Genomic DNA, 24,671 nt, shown 5'->3' with positions numbered 1-24,671 from the left:
ACATTGTCAACAAAACACAGACATCAGTTTTACACACCACATGTGATACATGTCCGGCATCTTTTAGCGCTGGGATGGCTGTGATGACATTCATCACCCAAATGCAGAGAGCAAACAAACACCTGAACTTTGCGAACGAATATTCTCTCTTTCCTGAACACAAGTGAAAGTGACGTCTGCGCATGCTCCTTCTCCTGCTCTCCTGTGCGTGCCGGGTGCTTTCCTGGGAGAATTTTCCAATAAGGGACTAAGATAAATGGTTACAAAACAGTTTTACAGTATATGTTCAAAAAAAACTTTCCGAAACCTGTACAATCGCTGGGGGATACAGTATACGTCCAACTCATTTTTTGACAAGTTGACGATGTTAAGCATGAGAAGACAGCACGTTTAACATTGTAAAGAAGTCAGAATGCATGACACATCGTTGCAGCACGCCTTTAATACATGGACTTACTTTCAATATGGGTATACAGTATAAATTCCAATGCTTAATGCAAATCCGTGGTTGTGTAGACCATTTCCATTGAGAACAAAGATTTTCACTGAATTCGGTGAGAGAGAAAATGAAACAATAGGCAAAAGAGAGAAAGAAAAGGGGAGAGACACCCTTTCTAGGCTTTCTTTAATGCTTCCTCACAGTCTGTGATTTATCATCATTGAAGCAGTGTTTTGATGCGTCGCTGTGCCCAGAGGCCTCTGAGCTTCTGTCACGATCAGTTGCTTTTCTTAACACAAACCAGCCTCAAACTTCACTCACATGAAATGAGAACAGTAATGCTGCTTCATTAAAATGTATTAGCTATCCCCACTTTATGACGTCATGTGGTTAATGAAAGCCTGTATCGGCACGAGGGTTTAGCTAGATTCTGGCCGACTGTTAGAAAGAGTTTTTCTCCAAGCATTGTATGAACTGAGCTTTTCCATTTTGTAAACCATGACATATCCTCATTAGCAAGAAGAGCGAGTCATATTTGTTCATTATAGATGTCTTAACATCACGCTGGACAAACGAGCTGACCCTCTTCGATTTCCACTCAGACGCTGAGCTTGCATCATCAGTGTCCGATCGGTTTAGAGCTGTGTACGCTGCTGGTGTGGTGGTGAGGGAGAATTGATGGTATTGAGTCAGCATGCTAATCCTCCTGCAGGCGATGATTCATGTACTGGCACACATCGTGACACGTAACGGCTTTTACATATCCGTATGATGCCATATGAATCTTAGATTCACATGAAGTTTTTTCTTTTCATCTTGCCTAGTTAACAAAAATGCTACTGAAACCATTACAGAAATTCTGTTGGATTTAATGGTTGTTATGGGAGTTTTAAGGGTTTTTAAAGGAAATTATAATGGTCTCTATGGGTCTCTGTTGGTAATTTGTTGGGTTCTAATGGTGGGATGTTATTTGGCAAATGGGAACCAATAGAACATCATTAAATCCTATTGGACTATTACCCAAAAACACAATATATGGGATTTTGAAATGGTTTGTGTAAACAGCTGATAGCTTATAATGCTATTTGAATTTTTTTTTAATTATTATAAATTGTATTTAATTTGACTTAAATTATTAAGAATATTACTGTTATTATAATAATAATTTATATATAAAATATATTTTTTAATACTATTTTTCATTTTCTTTTCTTACATTTGGTTATTTTCTTTGTCTTGTCTCGTCTTGTCTTATCAGCTTAATTTATTTTATGATTTTGTTTTGTTTCATTTTTTTCATTTTTGTCTTGTTTAATCCATCAGACTCCAGTTGCCTGAAATGCCTTTGGACATGCAGTGATCACTTGGCTATTGGTGCAAAATAAATCTACAAAGAAATTTGTTTGATTGAAATAAATCACAAAACGGACATGTTATGTGTCATCTACACATTTAAAAAAAAATTTGTTGTAGTTTTTGAGTTAATTTGAATGTGATGTAGGCAGTGATTCGCATTGCCATGTATCCTTTTAATTTGCTATTCAATTACTCAAAATTGAAAGTGTAAGTTTGGCAGTAACTCGTCCAATCATAAGAGCAATCTGTTAGATTTAACTGCTATTGTTTTTGACTGCTTTCCCACTCAGACCTCAGAATGGCAGGAAATGAGAGAGGCTTCTATGTGCCATTATGTAGTTTTTAATCACTCAGGCTCTCTGTGATCTCTACTTCCCTCTTACTGTAAGGCGTACAGAGATCTGGGTGTTATTAATGTTGTGGTTATTGAAGCACTGGCTTTAACGGTTATTTTTATCCCTCAATCTCTGTGCGTTACTTCAAAAGCACCAGGCAGAAGGAGAAGCCGGGCTGTTTCTTCTTAACTCGATGAGAACAATCCTTCAGAAATTCCTCAAAAGACATCTAAACATGACCTTATCATGCTTATCCTTTTTATGGAGCGATTCTGAGAGATATCATTTATATGGAAATTCAAGAGCCAAAGTTCAAGAGCCAAAGTTCAAGAGCCAAAGTGGCTCTCATGAAGTGATATGTTAAATGTGCAGCAATGTTTGCCCTGATGGGTTCTTGTATTTTATTAGAACTTTGATAAGATAAGAAACAAAATAATAATAATCCCTGCCACAAATTTAATTCATAGCCAAGCATATAAAGCCCAGAAAATTATGTTCGAATTTTTTTCTCCCCACCTTACGTCTATGTAGAAATGTCTTATGTTTTAACTTTTTGTGTTGTAGTATTTCTTTTAAGTTTTTTATTTTTATTTAACTGTGTATCAATGTAACATGTATTTTTGCATTTACATTAATTTAAATGTTTGTCTTTGTGGCTTTAACATCTGCTTAATTTCATTATCGTGACAGAAGTTTGATAAAAAAATTTACTGTTATGACTGTATAAAATAATGAGAGTACATTGTAGAGAGTGAAGTGAGTAGATTTGTGTCACATATTGTTTTTTAACAACTTTGACGGTTAAAGCATTGTATTTTTAGCTATATCAGATTAAATTAATTTCTTTAGCACTTTTTTATTGTACGTTTGCGTTGTTTTTTTCAAAATCAAAAAAATGAAAAAATGTAAAACACTATTGTATTATAATAATTATAATAATAGTATAATATTATAATTATTTGATATTGCTATTATAATACAGTTAATAATGCAAATAATTATCTGAGTCCCTTTATATTGCCACAGTTCTTTGTAACTACTTTGTTTCTTCTCTCTCTCTCTCTCTCTCTTTTTCAGCGAGGACGTGTGTAAGAGGGGATTCACCGTGATTATTGATATGCGTGGTTCGAAGTGGGAGCTGATTAAGCCATTACTGAAAACCCTACAAGAGGCTTTCCCCGCTGAGATCTGCGTCGCTCTCATCATCAAACCAGACAACTTCTGGCAGAAACAGAAGACAAACTTTGGCAGTGCCAAGTTCACCTTTGAGGTATAAATTCAGTAGTTGTTCAGAATCGTGGCCTCATTTGTGTGTCAGTCACCTTTCGTCATACTTCCAAAAACAACTTTCCTTTATGGCAGACATCATTAAGATGCAGTTTGTAAAATCATCATCCACACTTCACTCATCCATCATCAGACCATCATTATGTCCGTTTCTCCTCTCTCGCTGACAGACTACCTTGGTGGCTGTGGAGGGCTTGACCAAACTCGTGGACCCGTCTCAGCTAACAGACGACTTTGAGGGCTCTCTAGAGTATAACCACGATGAATGGATGGAGCTCCGAGTGGCTTTCGAAGAGTTTCTGTCCAGCGCCGTTCATCTCCTCTCGCGTCTAGAAGACTTGCAGGAGACGTTGGCTAAAAAGGAGTTCCCGGTGGACGTGGAGGGCTCTCGGAGGCTCATCGATGAGCACACTCAGCTAAAGAAGAAGGTGATGAAGGCTCCTGTGGAGGAGCTGGACCATGAAGGTCAGAGACTTTTGCAGTGTATCCGTTCCAGTGATGGCTTCTCAGGGAGGAACTGTATCTCTGGAAGTGCAGACTTTCAGAGCGTGGTTCCAAAGATCGCCAGTCTGCTGGATAAACTACACAGCACCAGACAGCACCTCCATCAGATTTGGCACCTGAGGAAACTCAAGCTGGACCAGTGTTTCCAACTCCGACTGTTTGAACAGGACGCAGAGAAGGTGAGTGAGCACTGGTTCTTGGACTTTAACTTTCAGAATCACTAATAAAACTGAGCAGCAAAAATGTCTAATTTGTTCAGAAATGATGAATAAATTATGAATGTTTTTGGCTAAAAGGAAAAAGGAACTCAAAAAAGAAAACCAAAAATCATACAGTAAAGATTACAGTACAGGGGTGCGTTTCCCGAACAACAATGTAACTGGCTGGTTAACCACCATAGTACGATGTATTGTTTGAGAAACTAACTAGCTAGTCACGACTGTTTCCCGAAAACATAATAACTTTGTCGCACATCTATCGTTTGAATCTGTCATGGTTCTCGGCTAAGGTGAGTGCAGACACAAGACTTTAATAAAAGACAAAACAAAAACCCATGAGGGGGTAAAATAACATAACATAGAGTAGACATAAACAGCAACAGGAATGCAGACTAACTAAACTAACAGGAATAAACTAGTAACACATCACATAACTAAAAAATAAACTAGACTTACTGACATGACAGTAACTCACCCAAATGACACGACACACAGACGCAATGAACCAGCCCAAGACAAGACAAGAGACACAAGGTCAGTATATAGGTAGATAAATAAAGAGGGGACAGGTGCGGGTCATGAACAAATTAACGACCAATAATGAGACGAAAGGGCGGGAAAAGAGACGAGACCTGGAGAGAGCATGTGAAATGCCAACTAGGACAAAATACCTCTCTCTACATAAAACATGAGGTTCTGTCATGATCCTACCTCTCCTTGTCATGTTTTCTGGTCTGATGGGACAGAATCATGACAGAACCATGTTGGTTCAACAACATAGTTGATGACGTCACATAGGTGGTGGAGTAATACCATTTGTAATTAATCCGTTTGGATCGATTTAATGTCATATTATTGCTGTAAATAATGTACACTGCATCTAAAAACTATTTTGTTGATCTTATTTTTGATCTCTATCGTTTTATTTCACGATATTTAACTCATTCATAAGTTTCCCCTTGCGTCATTCTGCCAAGTGATTCCCCAGGGTCCTAGACCACGTAGGCAAATGCGTACTTAACAAAAAACCAACGCTTCTATGATCTTAACATTCTAAAAGATCTCAAATTGAATTTGTATATTTAGAATGATGGATATAAAATGCACAGGATGTTGCTTGCTTACCTTGCTCAAAAGCTTGATGTATGTAAGTCTACATCTCATAATAACAAGGGAAGATGTTTTGGTGGTTTCCAAGCTGTTATTGGTGTCTATATGATATTTGGGGTCTTAGATATACTGTACATATGGCTCAGGCTCCAACTTCAGTGTAAATTGATTGAAATGTTTCACCCATTTTGTTATCTTCTAGATTAAATTACCTTCTATACGAGCAATCGTAGTAGAGCTGCTTGCCCAAGCAAATACCGATGAAAAATAACGATGCCTATTAATAGTAAGAACTTTAATGAGTATCATGCATTACCAAACAATAAAGATGCTGGCACGTTTTATGCGTTGTTCTTTTTAAGACGGAGACCTCACATTAACTCCGCCCTCCGTTTCATGATAACTGAGATAAATCTTCAAACATAATGCGGAGGGCCGCTCGCAGGGGCACGTTTGAAGCTGAGTACTCATAAGTGCTTTGTTCCAAAGATATCATTTCGTTCAGAAGACAGTTTATTTTTAGCTACAGTGAAACCTTTCACTCGTCACGGGTGAACATGATTGAAAATCTCTGGTCTGTCACTGTGCCAGACCTCCTCGTGTCAAAGGGCAAGAGCGAGCAGTCATTCTGTTAATTAATACCTCTGTCCAGCTTCTTCTAGACTCAGGATCAGGCCTATTAGATTAAAGCCTCCATTTAATGCAATAGAAATGCGCACAGTCAACTAGACGATCAATTATGCTGTCTCGCAGCTCTTATCTTGATTAAGTGCAATTCATTTGCACTTGTAATTAAATATTTATTTAGGACACTTATTTCCTATTGAAAGAAAAATTGTTTATAACTCAGTTGAGGTGGTGAAACATGATTGAATTTTAATGGCCCAAATGGTATTTGCATATTTGTTCATTATTCACTATGTTGCACTTTCATTGGTTAAAAAAAAGAAAACAATACTTACGAAGTACATGTTTCTCTAAAGCTTTGATGTTTAATAACATTCTATATAGCCTGTATTTGATGATGTCACAGGTCGTAATAGAAAACTGTGATGTTTGAAGAATGTTTACAATAATTTGTCATTTTACTTATTCAAGTGTATGAACATGTATGAACACTTTTATCTTAACAAATTCCTTATCACTTGTTAAAACAATGTTAATAATGTTTGCCGTCCAACTACAATACTATGACCAAAGTTATGTGTATTTAGCCTACAGGAATAGTTTAGGATTTTATGTAAAGAAATGTAATGTTTTAGGTAATCTGTTGTCATGTCTTTGTCATTATAGATGTTTGACTGGATCAGTCACAATAAAGAGTTATTTCTCCAGAGTCACACAGAGATCGGTGTGAGCTACCAGCACGCTGTGGAGCTACAGACCCAGCACAACCACTTCGCCATGAACTCCATGGTACGTCAATCTATGTTCTCTCTGATGTTCTCACTCTTTAATACAAATTATTTTTACGATTTGCTCGTTAATGTCTTTACATTCTAAACTCACTTGGCTCAATTGGTCAAACGGTTCAATCTGAAAATATGGTTTGCCAGCGTAATTAGTTTGTTTAAACTGTACTAAAATGGATTGCTCACAATTTTTTTTAAATGAAGTCTTTATTTGGTTACGCTTGTTTCTTTCAAACCCACTGTTTCTTTGTTCAGTCCTGTTTTTTTTTTTACAATGGCAGTGTGTGGTACTCTTAAGCATAAAATCATGTTTCATATTATTTTTTATTTATACATGTGCATATTCATGAGAGTGCATTATTTTTATTATGTTATGTATTACAGATTTTTCACCTATTTTTGAATACGGCAAAAAAACAATCAAAGTACAGAAAAAGACTGCAAATTTACAAGAAAAACATGAAAAACATGTATTTTTACTTGACATAACTGTTATTTTACGGTATTTTACTGTCGCCCCGGCTGCTGAAAAATTACAGTTACTGTATTTTACCATGTTTTACATTGCTTTTTCGAAATACAGCTAAAAAAGGTCAAATTACAGAAAAAAAATGCAAATTTACGTGAAAAACATGAAAAATATATATTTTATTTACCTAAAATGTTATTTTATAGTATTTCACTGGCGACCCAGCTGCTGGGAAATTACATTTATTTTGCCATTTTTTCTACTTTCCATTTTTGAAATACAGTAAAAAAATCATCAAATTACAGAAAATAAATTTACAAGAAAACAATTTTACGCCCCAGCTGCTGCAGCATTATCTTTATTTTACAGGTTAATTAAAAGTCACACAAAAGCTCATAGTAAACACACATAATGGAAAGGTAGTTGGTAAACTATAGACTATAAAAGTCAAAAGGAAATCCCCGGTTATATACTACAGATGTCTTAAAGTGTTTTTGAGTGTGTACAGGCAGCACGACTGGTTCTTTAGGCTCACTGTGGGAACATTATTGAACTCATCACATTTCCCTAACTCCTGCAGACTCTCAACTACCAAGAATTCCTGTTTCTGCATAGCAATCATCTGAGTAACATAAACATATCACACACTCATGCTGTTAATGCATCCTCCTATTCTTTATCTCAGCACAAGTTCTGCTTTATACCTCATTAAGCCTTGATTCTAATAGCAGACCATCTTCAGTCAAGCTGATGGGGTTAGCTAGAGGTATAGATCGGACGACAGATCTAGACAGCAGTGAATGTATGTGTGAGCTATTGGAATCTGGAAAAAAATGCTTTTCCTTTCTATCAAGTTCTATATCTGTTACATTTTCATTTTGATGTCACATTTAATATTTGTATGTGTAACAATATTTTGTAACAGAATCGATAGATCGGTCTCAAAATATCATTGGACGATAAGATGGTGCTGAAATTCTGGGATTATAACAACAAGTACTATTAAGCGAATCTTTAGTAAAAGGCAGATAAATACATGCCTTTGACCACATACAGTATTTTATACAAATGCGCCAAGTCGCCATGTTAGTAAGAGGGTTTTAATGGACTAATGGATTTACGTTCTGATTTGGAGACTACTGTGAGACCTACGTTTTTTTGATCATATAGTTTATTTTAGTGTATAGCTTTATTCTGTCAGGCCGGTATTAGGCTGGCTTGATCACATATTCTGGTTGGGCAGATACATTTAATCAAAGTTCATTGCATGCATAATTGTTACATTTTACAGTGATTACATTGACATGTACTTGACATGTCAAGTACTTAATAAAAATTATTTATTTTCTATTTATTTTAATTTTCAGTTTGAAATTTTTGGTGGCGCAATGCCTCCCTCAGCCCCCCTAACCCCCGCCCTGTATCCTAGCACCCTGTGGCTGGATTCTCACTTCATATCATTACAATATAGTTGAAAATGCTCTCTGATCTTATGTCTCCCAGAATGCATATGTGAACATAAACCGCATCATGTCGGTGGCGTCGCGGCTGTCAGAGGCGGGTCATTACGCTTCTCAGCAGATCAAACAGATCAGCACCCAGCTGGATCAGGAATGGAAGAGCTTCGCTGCCGCTCTCGATGAACGCAGCACTATACTCGCCATGTCTGCAGTATTTCATCAGAAATCTGAACAGGTACACCAGGCCGCTCTTATTTACTCTACACTACATCTGTAGCTGTCAGAATTTGAATTGAGTAGGTTTCTAATGATCTGTCTCTTTTTCTTTGTGTTAAGTTTCTTTCTGGGATAGAAACCTGGGGAAAGATGTGCAGTGAAGGTGGCTTGCCATCAGAGATGCAGGATCTTGAACTGGCCATTCACCATCATCAGACGCTCTATGAGCAGTTCACACAAGCGTATACTGAGGTAAGAACAAACGCTGTTCTGTCCGCTTTATTCCACTTTGGGCTTTCCCATTTAGTCACACACGAGATTAATTGCTCTTTCCTTTTAAACTCATACATTTAAGATATTAAAATCCAACATTCTTAAATATAAAGGTGATTAAAAGGTTCTTCACAGTGATGCCATAGAAGAAGAATTTTTGGTTCCACAAAGAACCTTTTTTGAAACAAAGGTTCCTCAGATATTGAAGGCAGTGGTTCTCAAACTGGTGGTCGTGGCCCCCTTGGGGGCATTTTTGTGGCATTTCATAAAATATACTTTATATCTTTATCATAGATTTAATGCAATCAAACATCTGAAAAATAAGACCACCAATAAAAAAATATATGCTTCATTATTGTATAATTGAGTTTGTTTTTGGTTTAATTACAATTCGAAGTTTAAGATTATGCGTCATTATTTGGGGGCCCGCAAAGTGATGCACTCTACACAAAGGGGGCCTTGCAACAAAAAGTTTGAGAACCATTGCTTTAAGGAACCAATGGGTTCTTTTATGGCATCGAATAACCTTTTGAAGCACCTTTGTGTAAGTCATCATGAGTATAAGACATACATTAGTTCTCTTACCCGTCAATCTAAATATGTGTAAAACAGAGACTGGAAAATTGACACAAATCACAAGAAAGTCGCGAACTCGACCCAGTTGCATAATCTTGATCAAATCAGTGAAGTAGCTTTAATTAAGCTCAAGACACAACAGGAAAACAATGTCATTTTGTTATTGTACCACAGTACTTCACAGGTCCCCACCCCTGTTTTTGAGTATATTTTATTTCCATGTTTCCAAGCACTACAGTCTTCAACATATAACCGCAACATTTTGTAGTCTGATCCTTTGAAAAACATACAAAGATTCAATGAGTTCTGGAAAGTAAAAGTCGCATTTTTTAAAAAGATAAGAGTCTTACAAACAAGCTACACGGTTTGTTCATTCATGATGTTTGATCCTTCCTCACAGGTGAGTCAGGATGGGAAAGCTCTGCTGGATGTTCTTCAGAGGCCGTTGAGTCCCGGTAACTCTGAGTCTCTGACTGCCACAGCCAACTACTCTAAAGCCGTGCACTGCATTCTGGACGTGGTCCACGAGGTCCTGCACCACCACAGACGCCTGGAGAGCATCTGGCAGCACCGCAAAGTGCGTCTGCATCAGAGACTGCAGCTCTGCGTCTTTCAGCAGGACGTCCAACAGGTAGATGAATTCTCACAAACATCGACATTGTCTCTGAGAAGTTTGGAAACACTGACTCCAAGTTCCAGTGTGCCCTATGTAGACAGCAAAAGATGTCAGTACTTTTTCATAATTATATAATTTTCCTAAAGAGATGTATAGCGGAAATACAGTATGCAATATATTCAGCGCCTGTGCTTTACCAGATTCATTCGCTCACGTTTGGATGTCATTTTAAATAAGTTCCACTCAACTACACATATATCAGTTTTCAGGTTTTTTCTTCCATGTAAGTATGCTGTAATTCTTCCATAATTTAAGAGCGGAGAATGTTGAATGAGGAGACTTGTTAACAGTTGAACATAATTTTGGATTTGTGCAGTTTTCTGCACAGCATGTATTTTTTTCTCGAGCGCTGGATGTGTGCCCAGAAGTTAATATCTCACCATTAGCCTCTTTCGGTGGGACTGTGGCGGCTCAGGGTTTATCAGCCTGGGGTCGGCTCTACACAACAGCCAAATCAAGATCTGAACCATAACCAAAGAGCTAAAGAGCTACATGTCCAAACCGAATCCAAACGGAGGCCAGTCGTATATCACGGGTGAATCAGAATAAACATGCATGTTTGGAGTTCATACGGCTTGCTGATTGGCTAAAAAATCAGCAACAGATGTTCTGATACACAAGAAACTCGATCACCTGTGATTGGCCGAGTTCAATTTCAGCATTTAACCTCTGATCAGGTGGCTTTGATGGAATATGTTAAACGCTTCAAACATACGGCTCTGATAAACTTGGATCATTGATTTCAATGCGATATCAACATACTGCATGTTTTCTTTGAGACAGGTTGTTATTATTGCCCATATTTGGTGATGTTCGTTGGTCTCACCCTGAAATGTTTGCAGTTTTTGAGTAGTGGAGGCTGAGATGTGGCCAAATGTCTTCAAGTGTGTAGTTAAATACAGGTAATGAGCATGTTGAGCCATTCACGGGAAATAAACAGAACTCCCCCACACACACATACAGCCAATGTAGACAATCTGTCAGTGTTCAACAGATGGTACAGTTAAAGAAATAGTTTGAAATAAAAATATTTATTTATTTGGCATATTTTCCTAATGAAATGACTTACTTCTTTGGAGCAAAAAAAAAAGATGTACGTACATTCTGCTCTTTTCTGTTAAATGATGATAAAAGTGACACATTTTCGTGTGTTTCTGTTTCTTTAAATATCATGTCCACCTGCCTTAGACAAAGTGTTCCCTTGGTGCCGCGCTCTTTTTTTAAACATGTGCCACAATCTATAGCTGTCAGACAGCCATATAAATAAGATTAAAGCTTTTCTGGCCTCTTGTCTCGCAGGGGTAACTGGGGAATTGGTGGCGGTCACCGGTGAGTTATGGGGTTATCAGCGGAGCACATGAGTCGTCTTGTTTTGGTTTCTGTGGTAACCGTGATAACTGGTATAAATCCGGGTTGTAAGTCATGGTGGGGGTTTGAGACTGAGGAAGGGCTTAGAGACACAGACAGTCACTCATGACTGAGGCTGATTTAATACTCATGAGCTTTCCATTCTCAGCTGTTATATTTCACTACCTGTACAACATTTTGTACAACAATTCATAATCAATTCGTGTTTCTGTGTCTCACACAAATACTTTTCTTTGACTGACTCCTGGCAATAACCAATTCATTTTAGCGCTTTTATTGATTTAATCACATCCAGAATAAAAGTTTGTGTTGACATAATATGTCTGTGCACTGTGCATATTAATTTTGTATTTATAAACACGTACATGTATATAGGAAATATTTATTTTATAAATGTATTTATTGTTACCAATAATTTAAATTGTACTGTATATCTAAATATATGCATGTATGTAAATACAAACTTTTATTCTGGCTGCATTTAATCACGATTAATCGTTTGACAGCACAAATTCATTTTAATTCAATTTTATTTGTACATCGTTTTTTTATAATTAGAATAACATAAACACTTTAAGAACATACAGTACATTACAGACATAAGAAAAAAACAGCATGAAAATAGAAGAGAAAACAGTAAAATATGAAATATGTAGAAAACATTGTATTATAGAATACACAAATGAGACTGTTTTGTTTTGAAATTGTTTGGACAAAACTGTGAATAAATTTTGGGTTTTGGACCCATCATTTACAAACACCTCTTCCATAATAAACACACTATGTTTTGTACATTCAAATAATTTAAGATACAATTTTTTATGTCACAGATCAGTAAATAAGGAAAAATAAATAGATGCATTAAGAAAAAAATAGTTTGTTATATTTAAAATATAATATATTACATTTATTACATTTAATACGTTTATATTTTTGCTTGGTTAATTCAGCATCAAAAACATTTGAACATAAATACAAAAAAACCTAAAGCAAAAATGTAATAGCAGTTTTATATGTTAACGAACTGAAACAGCCAAACAGTTACAAACAGTATTGATTTATTTCCTTCGGTTATTGAAATGAGTTTGATTTGCAGATGGGATCATTACCCAGGGTTATTTTTAACCCCTCAGAATGTGTGTGAGGATAGGAGGCTGTTTTTAGAACCCGCAGTGAATGCTTTAATCATTGAAGCAGAAACATAAACCCATTGACGCACTTGTTTTCATGTTTTACAATCATTGTATCACTTGTGAACACGCAATAGTAGCAGCACAACAGACACCAGGAAGTTCATTAAAAGAAACAGAAGTCAGATGTTTGCAGTTTGTTTCCAAAAAACAAAATAAAAGCCATTACAGATCTGTACACATGTGTTCTGCAGTTAACTGACCCTTCAATGCTGCTTCACACTGCTCCGCCAAACAGACATGCAATGCAAAATACATACACACATATATGTTTATATTTTTTCTCTAGTTTTACATTGAGGGTATCATCATCAATGTTGTTCTGGAGGGTGACTGTGTTATCCGTGTTATTTTTGTATCTGTCGAAAGCCGCTAGAGAAATGAAGGTGTTATTTGTAAAACATCATTCCTTAGAGACAGATGATGAAATATCTTTTAGTCACTTTTAGACAGAGGACCAGTGGTGATGGATTCCTCTCCCTTCATATTCCCATGAGGGTATACGAGCAGCAACAGACACTGGGCATTAGCTTATTTCTGTTTGCTTTTTAATAGAACTGACTTTCTATAAATCGTTGCTTCAATAAGCGTCTTTGATGGATTTGACTCCGTGTGGAGGTGTTTTATCCAATAATGAATCAATGTTTGTTTGTATCTCGCAGGTGATTGACTGGATAGAGAATCACGGCGAGGCTTTTCTCAGTAAACACACAGGTGTCGGTAAATCCCTGCACAGAGCCAGAGCTCTCCAGAAACGCCACGACGACTTTGAGGAAGTGGCCCAGGTAAGACATCAGCAACATGTGGTCAGATTCATCCAAACATGAGCCAGACTTTTATATTCATTCTGTCAGATTCATCTAAATCATTCTGACCCAGAGCAGCTTCTGGGCAATTCCAGCGTTATAGACGTGACATAAAAACGCTCAAAGAATGAATTTATTACGATTATATTGAACCATCTGTTTATATTTTACTGAACTCTTGTTGATAGAGTCTAAACATAAAAATTCAGTCTATGAAATAAAAAATATAAAAAAAGGGAAATAAACATGTGACAAATAAAAGGACACGGGTTTTGGAAGATGATAAACTTTGTAGGATTTCTATGAAATAAAATGCACAATCCTGAAGCAATAATACCCAATGAATGGGGAAGGGTTGCTTCTTTATATAACATAAAATAGCTACTTTAAATACATTTTCATGTGTCCATTTATGAGGAATATGTAGCGTTATGGACGTTACGATCCTGAAAATGGCACTTGACTATGAAAAATCATGCACTAAAAATGAAACAAATGCTTTTCAAATTTGAAGAGAGATCTCACATCTGTTACCAAAGTAAAAAACGCTGGTAAAAACTAATTTTTTTTTCTGGTATGGTTGACATTTTCACGGAATTGCCCTTCTGTATACAGTATTCGAATATAAATAAATAAATAAACAAATATATGTAAAAGCCATAATAGATCATTTGATCAGTTTTGGATCTGAAAGCATGTACATACATCTTGTCTTCTGCAAGATCAGTCTGCTCAGTAGCAGAACACTGTCCGGTAGATTTACATTTCCTGGCCAAATCACACCCAATCAGAATCTATTTGATGTTTACATAACACACTTCTTCATGTGTGATTTTACTATGGTTAACTCTGTCAGTGTTGTTTGACATGGTTACAGGCTATGGCCAGACCGGACAAACACTTGTTAGTTCTCAGGTTTTCACTTCGGACACAACTTTAATAAAACACCTAGACATCTAGGATTTAGTATATGTGAACCTGGATCAAAAAACCAATCTTAAGTAGCACAGGAACAATTTTAGTTAAAGCCAAAAATATATTGTATGGGTACATACATCAATAGAAAGCTTAATTGTTCAGCTTTTGGATGATTCGAAAAATTGACCCATAAAATTTATATTGTTGTCCGGGGTCACATATTGTTTATTTTTTTAATCATGCAATAATCACTTTAATATAATTTAGAAAATTTGTAATGAATGGGAATTGGTTTTTATTAAAGTCTAATGTATTTACATATTGCTTTTTACCGTGTTGCATCGTTTCAAATCCGCTTTACAGGGAAAAGAAAATAATATGAAAATTAAGTGTAAAACATAGAGGATCATTCTAATAAAAGCAGTGTTGATGGAATTGGTATAACCCTATAAGTTAATATAATGTCAGCAGTCTCTCAGTGATCATGCAAACACGGCAACAGTGGCAAGAACCCAAAACTCCAATAACAAACAAATGTTGAAAAAACAGTCTCAGCCGGGAGGGCAAGTTCTCCTTTGACACGTTAAAGCTGCAGTCAGTGACTTAAGATTAAAAGTAACTTAGTAAATGTTTATGATTATCAGAGAACGCATATGAATTATTTGAGTTAAAACAGTTTAGATCTGATTTTGTGACCAATATCGGGCAACAGAGGAATGTTTAGGCAGGGACAATAATAGAGGCAAACCAACCCGTCTAGCCTCACAGAGCCAAACATAATGCTACTCCATGTATAATTACAGGAAGATTTCATCAAACAATGTTGTCAAGATTTGTGTATCTGGTGGGAATAGCCTGACAACGTTTTTTTAAACAAAGAGCTTCACGATGAAGATGTTTTGAGCTCGTGCAACATCACATCTGTCTGTTGTCTGTATGTCATGACTACTGGAGCTCCATCAAATACACATCACAGATGGTTTCCTTTCTAGTGCCTGTAATGAGTTCTATTGTGTAATAAAACCACAAAGCAACATCTGAGTTCACCACAACTGCTTTGTGTTTAATGCTGCTGAAAATGCATTTCAGGGAAAAGCTTTGATGTCATACATTGTAGGGTATTTCTATGATTCTGGCAGATCTGGTCTATTTAAGATATTGTTTCTGTGGTAGTTTAGACAAAGCGCAAAAATAAAGATTGTGTGCTGAATTTCACTGGACAGCAGCCAGAGTGGATGTCCCAGTGTGTCAAAAAATAAAAACAGCAGTGGAAAAATGAATACTCACGTCCAGGTTTTTAGGATTCATTCCTGTGGCACTACAGGCAGTTATATATTTTTCCCACAAAAGACTGTTACAGCAATATACAGTAATACAACCCCAGCATGAGACATTGAAGGGTCATACAGAACACAATCGTAGTTTGGTGTGATTGTTAGTGACATTGGCAGGTACGGACTTGGCATGCTTAGTTGATGTTTTTCACAGATTTCTACTATCGATGTTCATTTGATTTAAGTTTGCCCAATGCTTTATTTTTTATTCCCTGAAGCAACTGCCTGGCAATGCCAAGGCTCGCGTTCTGCTAAACTCGTGTAAACTGAGAACTCAAAGGGACAGTAAGCACAGAGAGGTATTCATCTGACGGCACACGCAGAGGAGATAAAGATCACTGTACTCTAAGCACGCCTCTTATCCATATAATTCCCTTGAGTTGAATAATCCATAATAGTCTGGATGAGAGATCCAGGTCTCAGTGTCAGGAGAGAGCCTGAGACATTCTGACTCCATCCATACCAGCGTGAGGGATTTGTTTTGGCTCAGCCATTATTAGTTACTTGCAAGACATATGCAGCTTTTGTTATTCTGACATATGGTTATCAGAGACATAATATTTAAAAACAGACCGATGAAGGGGAAGAAAAAGAACAGGATGAAGACAATGAGAGTAGTTTTGGATTCACGTGTCTCATGCGTGAGGAGAGTCGTATATGTGCCATCATGATCAAATCAGGAATGCAGCATGTATGATGGATTCATACATGCTGCATCTATGCTGTATCTATATCTCTACAGATATACTGTATCTATGCTAACTCTGAACATAGATACAGTATAAAGAGCAATGAATCATTCTAGTAACAGCTAGTTCTACTGTATTCTGCCAGAGTGATATTAGACAACTTTAAGGATCAAATACAAAGCAACAAATAAACACAACAGTTGACAAAATGATTTAAATGAAGATAATGCTAGTAAAATAAGTAAGGGATAATCAACGGCTAGCCATGAGTTAAAGGATTTTAATGCACAACATGGAGGGCAAGAACCACCCTACGTGAAGTGAGCGTGTTTGCTTTGTGAAGCGCATTAAAATCCCTTAATGCTCGGCTAGCCATGCTGTAAGGTCTTGCACATATAGTCCGGAATTTTCGTATGCGTTTTTCCGTATTTGGCACTCGTTTGTACGTTGTCTCTGAATTGTCAAAACACCTTTCAAAATCCTTGCTACAGATGCGAAAACACAGAAATTTGAACCCATTCCAATTTTTTTTTACGGCGGACTAAAATATCGCGGGCAGTGTGTAAATGTGATTGACACAACGTGAGGTTGTATTTATTTTTTAACGTGGGAAAATTTCAGACGCAAATTTCAGATTCTATATGCAATGGGTCCATGGTCATCTGCCAAGTTAAATATGTTATTGGTTTTTGATCAGACTGGTGAAAACGTTTTGGTCCATTTCAAACATTGATCATACTGACTGGAAGAGTTTTTATTAGTGGTGGGATTCATTTTTTTAATCTAGATTAATCTAGATTAAAATGGCTCATTTGAATTCTGCCGAAGGGATTCAGAATATGTGTGCTACCCAAATAATGACTAAAAGTAAGTCTTTGAGAACGGGTTTCTCAAGCCAGGTGGCGCATTAGACCAGGGGCTCATCTCCTGTTTCCAAAATGCATCATAAACTGCTTGAGAAAGCTGTTCTACTATGATAATTGGTGATGAAAATTAAATTATGTTCAATAAGATGAACTTGTGTTTACTTCCACATTAGCTAAGGGATGATTTGCGTTTAGGTGGTACTTGAGACTGGAAGAGCTCCTACAGTACATTTACATTTAGTCATTAAGCAGACGCTTTTATCCAAAGGGACTTACAAAGAGTGAGGGAGCAACAAGCGATATGTCATACAGGAGCCATAATACATTAGATCTCAATACAAAGTTGCTGGTTTCAACTAAAGCTAGACCACTACCTGTTGAGAGAAAGTGTTTTTTTTTAAACAATTCCGCATTGCACAAGGTGCAAACAACCTTAGTCTTGTCGATGTTTCTATTGGGAAGCTTCTTAAAAATTAATATTCCCTGAAGCAAACCCGGCGGCTTCATAGCTGCATCCATGTTAGCACGTCACGTTTGATGTGGTAATTTCACAGTAACGTTATGTTGTGTTCAGACCAAACGCGAATGGCGTGTCAAGCGCGAGTGATTTATATGTTAATGCAAAGAGCCAATAGACCTACTTGCTGCGCGAATCGCGCGAATGAAGCCCTGGTTATGAGATGATGAGGCGGCTTCTGCTTCCGCGAATGACGCGAATCACGCGAGTTGAAAAATCTCGTTCTCGCCCGGTACAGTGCAGTAAGCTGGTATACATCCGCGCTAAAATATCAAGGTGAAAGTCATAATAGCTTGCGTAGTATAGACCCAGCTCCCAACCCAACTTTGAGAATAGATTAACGGCGACATTTTTTTTATCGCGCGATAAGAGTCTCACTGCGCCGTTAACGGCCCACCACTAGTTTTTATGCACACCTTCCAGCCAATCAGAATCCAGAATTCAAACAGACCACGGTATTATACATTTGTAATCATGTCAAATACATACACAAAACTATAATATGAAATAAAAACATAATGTCTCAAATTCTAAACTTCTAAAGTTAAATGAATGATGAGTACAGGTAATGTCAGACAAACCTCAAGATAATTTTTTTCTACTTCAATATAAAGTATAGTGTGAGATGTACAGATATTTGTCAGTATTTTAAATAAAGTCAAAGCAGACGAGATCATGCAAAAAATAAAACTGGTTCGTTGTTAAAAAGCAGGGTAGTAAAAGATTTATCGCGTAGTTAACAATTCTCACTCTCGTGTTTAAATTTCCATAATACGATTTATCTGTCTGTAGTTCACAGCTGAGGGTTTGCTGTTTATTGACTCTAAGACTTCTTACATCTTTCTGGCTGCATTAAACCTGTCTTCCCTGAACACTGATGTCATAAACGCTGCGTTTCAATAACCGCAAATCACATTTGACTCACATTGTATTATGTGTCCAAATTCAAGGCAAGAAATTCACTGTGAGAAAGGGAAAGATCTTCCTATGATTTGAAAAAATATCACTACATCCTAATCTCACGCTGGTTTCCCTAGAGTATTTCTTCTGATCAGATGTGGAATTAAAAATAAAGGTGCTTAAAAGGTTTTTTTTGGTTCCACAAATTGGGTTCCATTCTGTCAAAGGTTCTTTAAAGAATCATCTCTTTGTTATAATAAAAAAAGTCTGCCACAAAGAACCTGTTGTGAAACAGAAAGATTCTTCAGATATTAAAGGTTCTTTATGGAACCAAAGGTTCTTCAATGGCATCAAAGAACTGTTTGAAGCATCTTTTGTTTTAAGAGTGTATCTACCTGTCGAACTATACCATTAAAATAAAAATAACGCTTTCCTTATGTCAATCCCATGTACTTTTTTCTTTTCCTTTTTTCTTTAATCTCTCTCTTCCTCTTACTAAATTATATATTTTTAAAGCTGCCTTCATCAATGCAAAATTTAAAAAAGCGTGACAAAGACAACGTTAAATGTAATGAAACGTACAAAGGTTTAAACAGACTGAAAATAATTGTTAACATGATGTCAGCAGGGCTTTATTCTTGTGGCTTCTATTAACATATGACAATGAAACAGATTTAACTTAAATGTCTTGGGTGTGTGTTAAATGAAGGATTAAACCCCTCTGGGGCTGTAAATGTGTTCCCATTCTGCACACGCACAGCAGGAAATCACACATGTAATTATTCCATGATATTAGCAAAGCTTATGATAGCACCTTCCCTCATGTGTGACAGTCAGATATGGTGGGAATCCCACTTTAAAGAGACATATCCGCTTTTCACATTTTTCTCCTCTCTCGGACCAGAACACCTACACCAATGCAGATAAACTCCTGGAAGCAGCCGAGCAGCTCGCGCAGACGGGTGAGTGCGACCCAGAGGAGATCTATAAGGCGGCGCGACACCTGGAGGTCAGAATCCAGGATTTCGTTAGAAGAGTCGAACAAAGAAAACTACTGCTGGACATGTCGGTCTCATTCTACACGCACACTAAAGAGGTAAGACCGACGCAAACATACCAGCTGGATTACAGTGGAATGCTGGGAGGTTTTGCTGAGCAGTGCCAGATGTGCTTGAAGAACACGCTGATGCGCTGTTTACCTCTCCAGCTGTCAATCAGGCATTCGTGTAAAGTGTTAAATGCTTTTGTCATTACATAATACATTGAATATTCAATGCATGTGGATGCAACCGTCGATACCGGCGATTTTAAGTGATGTATTATGCAGTAATGTGATATCACTCCTGATCCATCATCTCATGTACCCTGTGTTTAAGAAAGACAAATATGTTGTGGGGTTAAGTGGCACAATCCATCTCTCAGGGGCGGTTCTGTGCTGTGTTTGTCTAATGGATCTCCACCGTGAGCTATAGTTTTGTTGATGTATGAGGTTTGTGGAAATGTGATTTTCTCACGGCACAGAGGCTCTGACATTCCGATCTTTGTCCACAAAAGCATATATTTAATGTAAGGAGAGCAACTAGAGAGCTTGTCTTAAGTTTACACACGAAAGGAAGTTTTACATTCCCATGATGGCTTTCCAACATTTTGGCACAAGTGCATTGCGCACAAGTCCATTTTTAAGACAACAAATATTTCATGCAGTTTTTCAGTTAACATAAATTGCATGAATAATATATGTGTTATTACCACGTTATAAGCTATAAAAGTGTTATGTTACATTTTGGAACGTTCAACCTTGTAATAGAAAGAGTTTGTACATGGTGGAGTATGTTTGCCGAGACTCAAAAGTGCTTTATTGTGCGAGCTGATCGTAAGTCAGCAGCGGTTGTGGGCTTTAGGAAGTTCTTCTGCAGGCCAAACCTTTAACACTGGCCTGGAAAAGACCGCTGAAAGACTCTACTGCACCCAGAGGTCACCGCATGAGCCGCTCTGGCTTAACAGCTCGCCAAAAACACTTCATTTCAGTGTACACACATACAGTACATACACCCACTTAAGATCAGCGTGTGATGAAAATGTGTTCATTCCTGTGGAGGACACTTTTAGGAAAGTCAAATCTTTTTAAACTCACTTTTCACAATGCATTTTGGTTTACATCAACTTTATATAAAATCATACTGTTGTGTCGTGTTGGAACAGTTCCTGTTGCACATTCCCAATGGACCTCTTTACTGGATGCTCTTATTTTTATGTCTTTTGGTCCCGGTAGGCAAAGCCAATGGCGACTCTGGACCAAAAACCTGTTAGCGACTGTTTTGGATTTTGGTTATTGTATATTTTTGGTTATTGTATGCTGTATTTCATTCAGCAGTCGTCTGTGAAATTTATTTTTAATTCATAATTTTTGCACAGCTACAGATACGGTTGCCATGGAAACCACAGGGAGAGCAATGTCATCGCTGTGCTTTATAAATGTGTCAACCCCTTATGAGCGCCAAAATCTAATGCCTAACTTTCGAGTTTAAATAATGAAAAGATTTGGATTTTTTATTCAAATAGAATAAAAAAAGTTTGAGAACCACGTTTTTAAAGTTTTGGATGTTTCTATATTAAATATAAATCTTTTCATCGTCAGAACTAAAGTAATTAATTGGCATAAAACTGCTATTTGTAAGACATTTTAAAAATCCATATTCTTGAATGACTGTGAGTATAGGAACTCATACAGTCAAACATTTGTGTGAATCTTGTATTATATTCTTGGAATATATGTTTATTTAACATGCCTGTGTGACTGATACAGTCTGGTCTGTTGAGTTTGACTTGCTTGAGTACATGTGATGTTTGTACTGTACATGTGTATATGTTACTGTAGCATACAGAAGCTGTTGGAGGAGGTGTATACATGCATTTGAGGTCCAGTGTGCAGCTTTCTGGGGATCTATTGACAGAAATGTAATAATAATACAGTAACTATGTCTTCAGATGTGTATCAAGACCTCAGACAATGAAGCGTTATGTTTTTATTACATTAGAACGAGCTATTTCTATCTACATAGAACATTCACCGTGGGTCCCCTTACATGGAACTTGTCATGTTGTTTCTGCGTTAGCCCTAAACGGACAAACATCTATATAGTGCACGTTACTTAAATATGTCATCTCCTTCCACAAAGAAGTGAAAACTCGATTACATTTGAGTTCTGTGCACCCACCGTAGTGCTTCAAAAGGGAGGGGTGGAGTGAGCCATTGGTTGCAATTCGCAACCTCACCAATAGTTGGCGCTAAAATCTCCACATTGCTTCTTTTTTAATTGTGTGTTTGTGTGTTTGTGAGTTGTGGACGTGGATGGAGGACCTGCAAAAGGAGCTGTTGGAGGATGTTTGTTCAGACTCAGTTGATTCGGTTCAAGATCTAATCAAACAGTTCCAGCAGCAGCAAACAGCAACACTGGAGGCCACGCTCAATGTCATCAAGGAGGGAGAAGATCTCATGCAACAACTCAGGTGTCGAAACACACACAACATTCAAGCAGGGAATTCATTCTTATTTCTTTAATGTGTAAAAAACAGTTACTGTAATTATAACTATTTTCAATTACGTTTTTAAATGATATTTTATACTGAATAATCATCAATTATTAATCGTTGCACATATTGATTTTTACATTTAGCTCAATTATTATTGTAAGCTCTAACATCAATATAGCTTCATTCATGTTTTCTTTTAAACTTTTTTTAACGGTTTGTTCGTTTTTATAAATTGAGGGACGAGTTGAAATTATTGTCTGTGGCAGCATGTTACAGATGCTGTTTATAGAGCTTGAATATAGAAGCTGAGACATTTCTTTAATGTAGGAAAAATTGCGATATTTTATACAATAGTTATTATCAGCCAATTCTAACCCACACTCTAACACATCAGTTGTGTCTTGTACAGAGATTCAGCGATGAACAGTAATAAGTTACCTCACACGAGCTCTATCGCTCACATCGAGGGCGTTCTGCAGCAGCTGGATGAGGCTCAGGGACACATGGAGGAACTCTTTCACGAGAGGAAAATCAAGCTTGACATCTTTCTGCAGCTGCGCATCTTTGAACAGTATACCATTGAGGTGACCAGTGTGTGTATGTGTAGTTAAGTGCTGGTAGACCTTACATACAGCGACCAAATGTTGATCTTTTGGGGACATTTTTTGGTCCTAATATGTAAAACAGATTATAAGTGAAACTAAATGATGTTTATTTGAAAACGTAAAAATTCTGAAAACTTCAAAGATGAGCTCTTAGATGAATCACACCCTGGGGTCACAAATATTTCTTCCATTCAAGTAAATAGCAACTGGTCTCGTATAACTGAGATGCCCGGTAACATTTTAGATATTGACTACTAAGGCATACCAAATCCACTTAAAGTCTTAAAGTCAACATGAAATCTAAAAGGAAATTCTAAGTGTGATTCTAAATGATTTATCCGTGTACACCGTTATTTTTTCAAAATTAATTTGCACTCTTAATCTTTAATCGAACACATGAAGCTCCTCTCCACCTCTCAACAACATCTCTTCACCACATGACGTCTGCAACAGATTGGACTATTCTCACTGTCCAATAGCCAGGCATTATTAGCCCTCCCCTCCAGGCCAAACTTACCCCAAACCAATCATAAAGGGAAAATAAAGCCCCGCCTATTTTTTCAAATTTCAAAAGCCGTCTCACTGGGATTTACGTCTCAATATGGAAAAGAAGTCAATCGCAACTTCCGTTTCATGGTGACTTCAAAGTCCCAGGGAAATTAAAAATGACAATTCATATTTTTTAAGGAAATATTGCAGCGTTTATAGTAAATAGCTTGTCAATATCATTTTCAAATTCATGTACCCTCATAATGCAAAACATGCAACAGCTGTTTTGACACATCCAATCAATTCGCAGTAAAAATCGCAAGCCACGCCCACTAATTTGCTCCTTTGATTTCTTTTTCACTCGAATATTTGTCAGAATACGGAAGTAAAAACGATCGCAACTTCCTGTCTTTTTTATCTAAGACACTCTCAGATTTGCCATTAAAGACTCTTTTGTTTAATGACAAATTAAATCTGTTTTATCAATTCAAAACCGTGTTGATGTCCCATTATTATTCAGCAAACAGACTCTTGCACATTCATATATAAACCATAAAAAAGGCTTCATGATCTCAATCTATTATTTGATGTTTGATTGCTGCCTCACATCCAGTTATTATCTTCTTGTTCACCATAATCGTTTGACGCGTTGAATGAATTCATTTGTAATCGTGTCATGAAAGCTTGAGAACCGTCCCTCCTGTCCCGCAGGTGACCGCAGAATTAGATGCGTGGAATGAAGACCTGGTCTGTCAGGTGAGCGAATTTACGGCCGAAGAGCCCAGTCTGGCCGAACAGAGACTCCAGCGGCACAACGAGAGAAAACTGGCCATGAACAACATGACCTATGAGGTCATGCAGCAAGGTCAAGACTTGCATCAGTACATCATGGAAGTCCAAGCTTCAGGTGAGAGATCACATCCAGAACTAAACAAGCCCGAAATCTGTTGTCCTGAACCTCCAAAGGATTTCCTTTCTCCCAAGTGACCTTAGGTTTAGGGGTGGCCCTTCATTCTTGCCTTTTTTCTAATAGTATGACTCACATCATAATAATTCATAGTAAAAATGTCACAAGGATTATTGCCTATGGTAGTTGTTACACAATAGGAACGCAAAGAACGAGT

At 37.2% G+C, this 24,671-nt stretch overlaps 1 protein-coding gene across 4 annotated transcripts in view; it reads left to right on the top strand.

The window, feature by feature from the left end:
• kalrna (kalirin RhoGEF kinase a) overlaps positions 1 to 24,671 on the top strand; it is a 127,616-nt gene that overhangs the window by 43,785 nt on the left and 59,160 nt on the right. For 2 of the 4 annotated variants that reach the window (XM_056755745.1, XM_056755742.1), the window contains exons 4-14: positions 3,208 to 3,400; positions 3,588 to 4,100; positions 6,543 to 6,665; positions 8,634 to 8,825; positions 8,927 to 9,058; positions 10,056 to 10,286; positions 13,552 to 13,674; positions 19,824 to 20,015; positions 22,260 to 22,429; positions 22,863 to 23,037; positions 24,259 to 24,454. In XM_056755745.1, coding sequence (XP_056611723.1) covers positions 3,208 to 3,400; positions 3,588 to 4,100; positions 6,543 to 6,665; positions 8,634 to 8,825; positions 8,927 to 9,058; positions 10,056 to 10,286; positions 13,552 to 13,674; positions 19,824 to 20,015; positions 22,260 to 22,429; positions 22,863 to 23,037; positions 24,259 to 24,454 — 2,240 coding nt within the window. Of the gene's footprint in view, positions 1 to 3,207; positions 3,401 to 3,587; positions 4,101 to 6,542; positions 6,666 to 8,633; positions 8,826 to 8,926; positions 9,059 to 10,055; positions 10,287 to 13,551; positions 13,675 to 19,823; positions 20,016 to 22,259; positions 22,430 to 22,847; positions 23,038 to 24,258; positions 24,455 to 24,671 lie in introns of all 4 variants that reach the window. The other 2 variants (XM_056755743.1, XM_056755741.1) reach the window with 1 other exon arrangement.

This window comes from Triplophysa dalaica, chromosome 8, assembly GCF_015846415.1.
Source record: "Triplophysa dalaica isolate WHDGS20190420 chromosome 8, ASM1584641v1, whole genome shotgun sequence".
NCBI classification, from domain to species: domain Eukaryota; kingdom Metazoa; phylum Chordata; class Actinopteri; order Cypriniformes; family Nemacheilidae; genus Triplophysa; species Triplophysa dalaica.
This window is presented reverse-complemented; position numbering and strand designations above follow the sequence as displayed.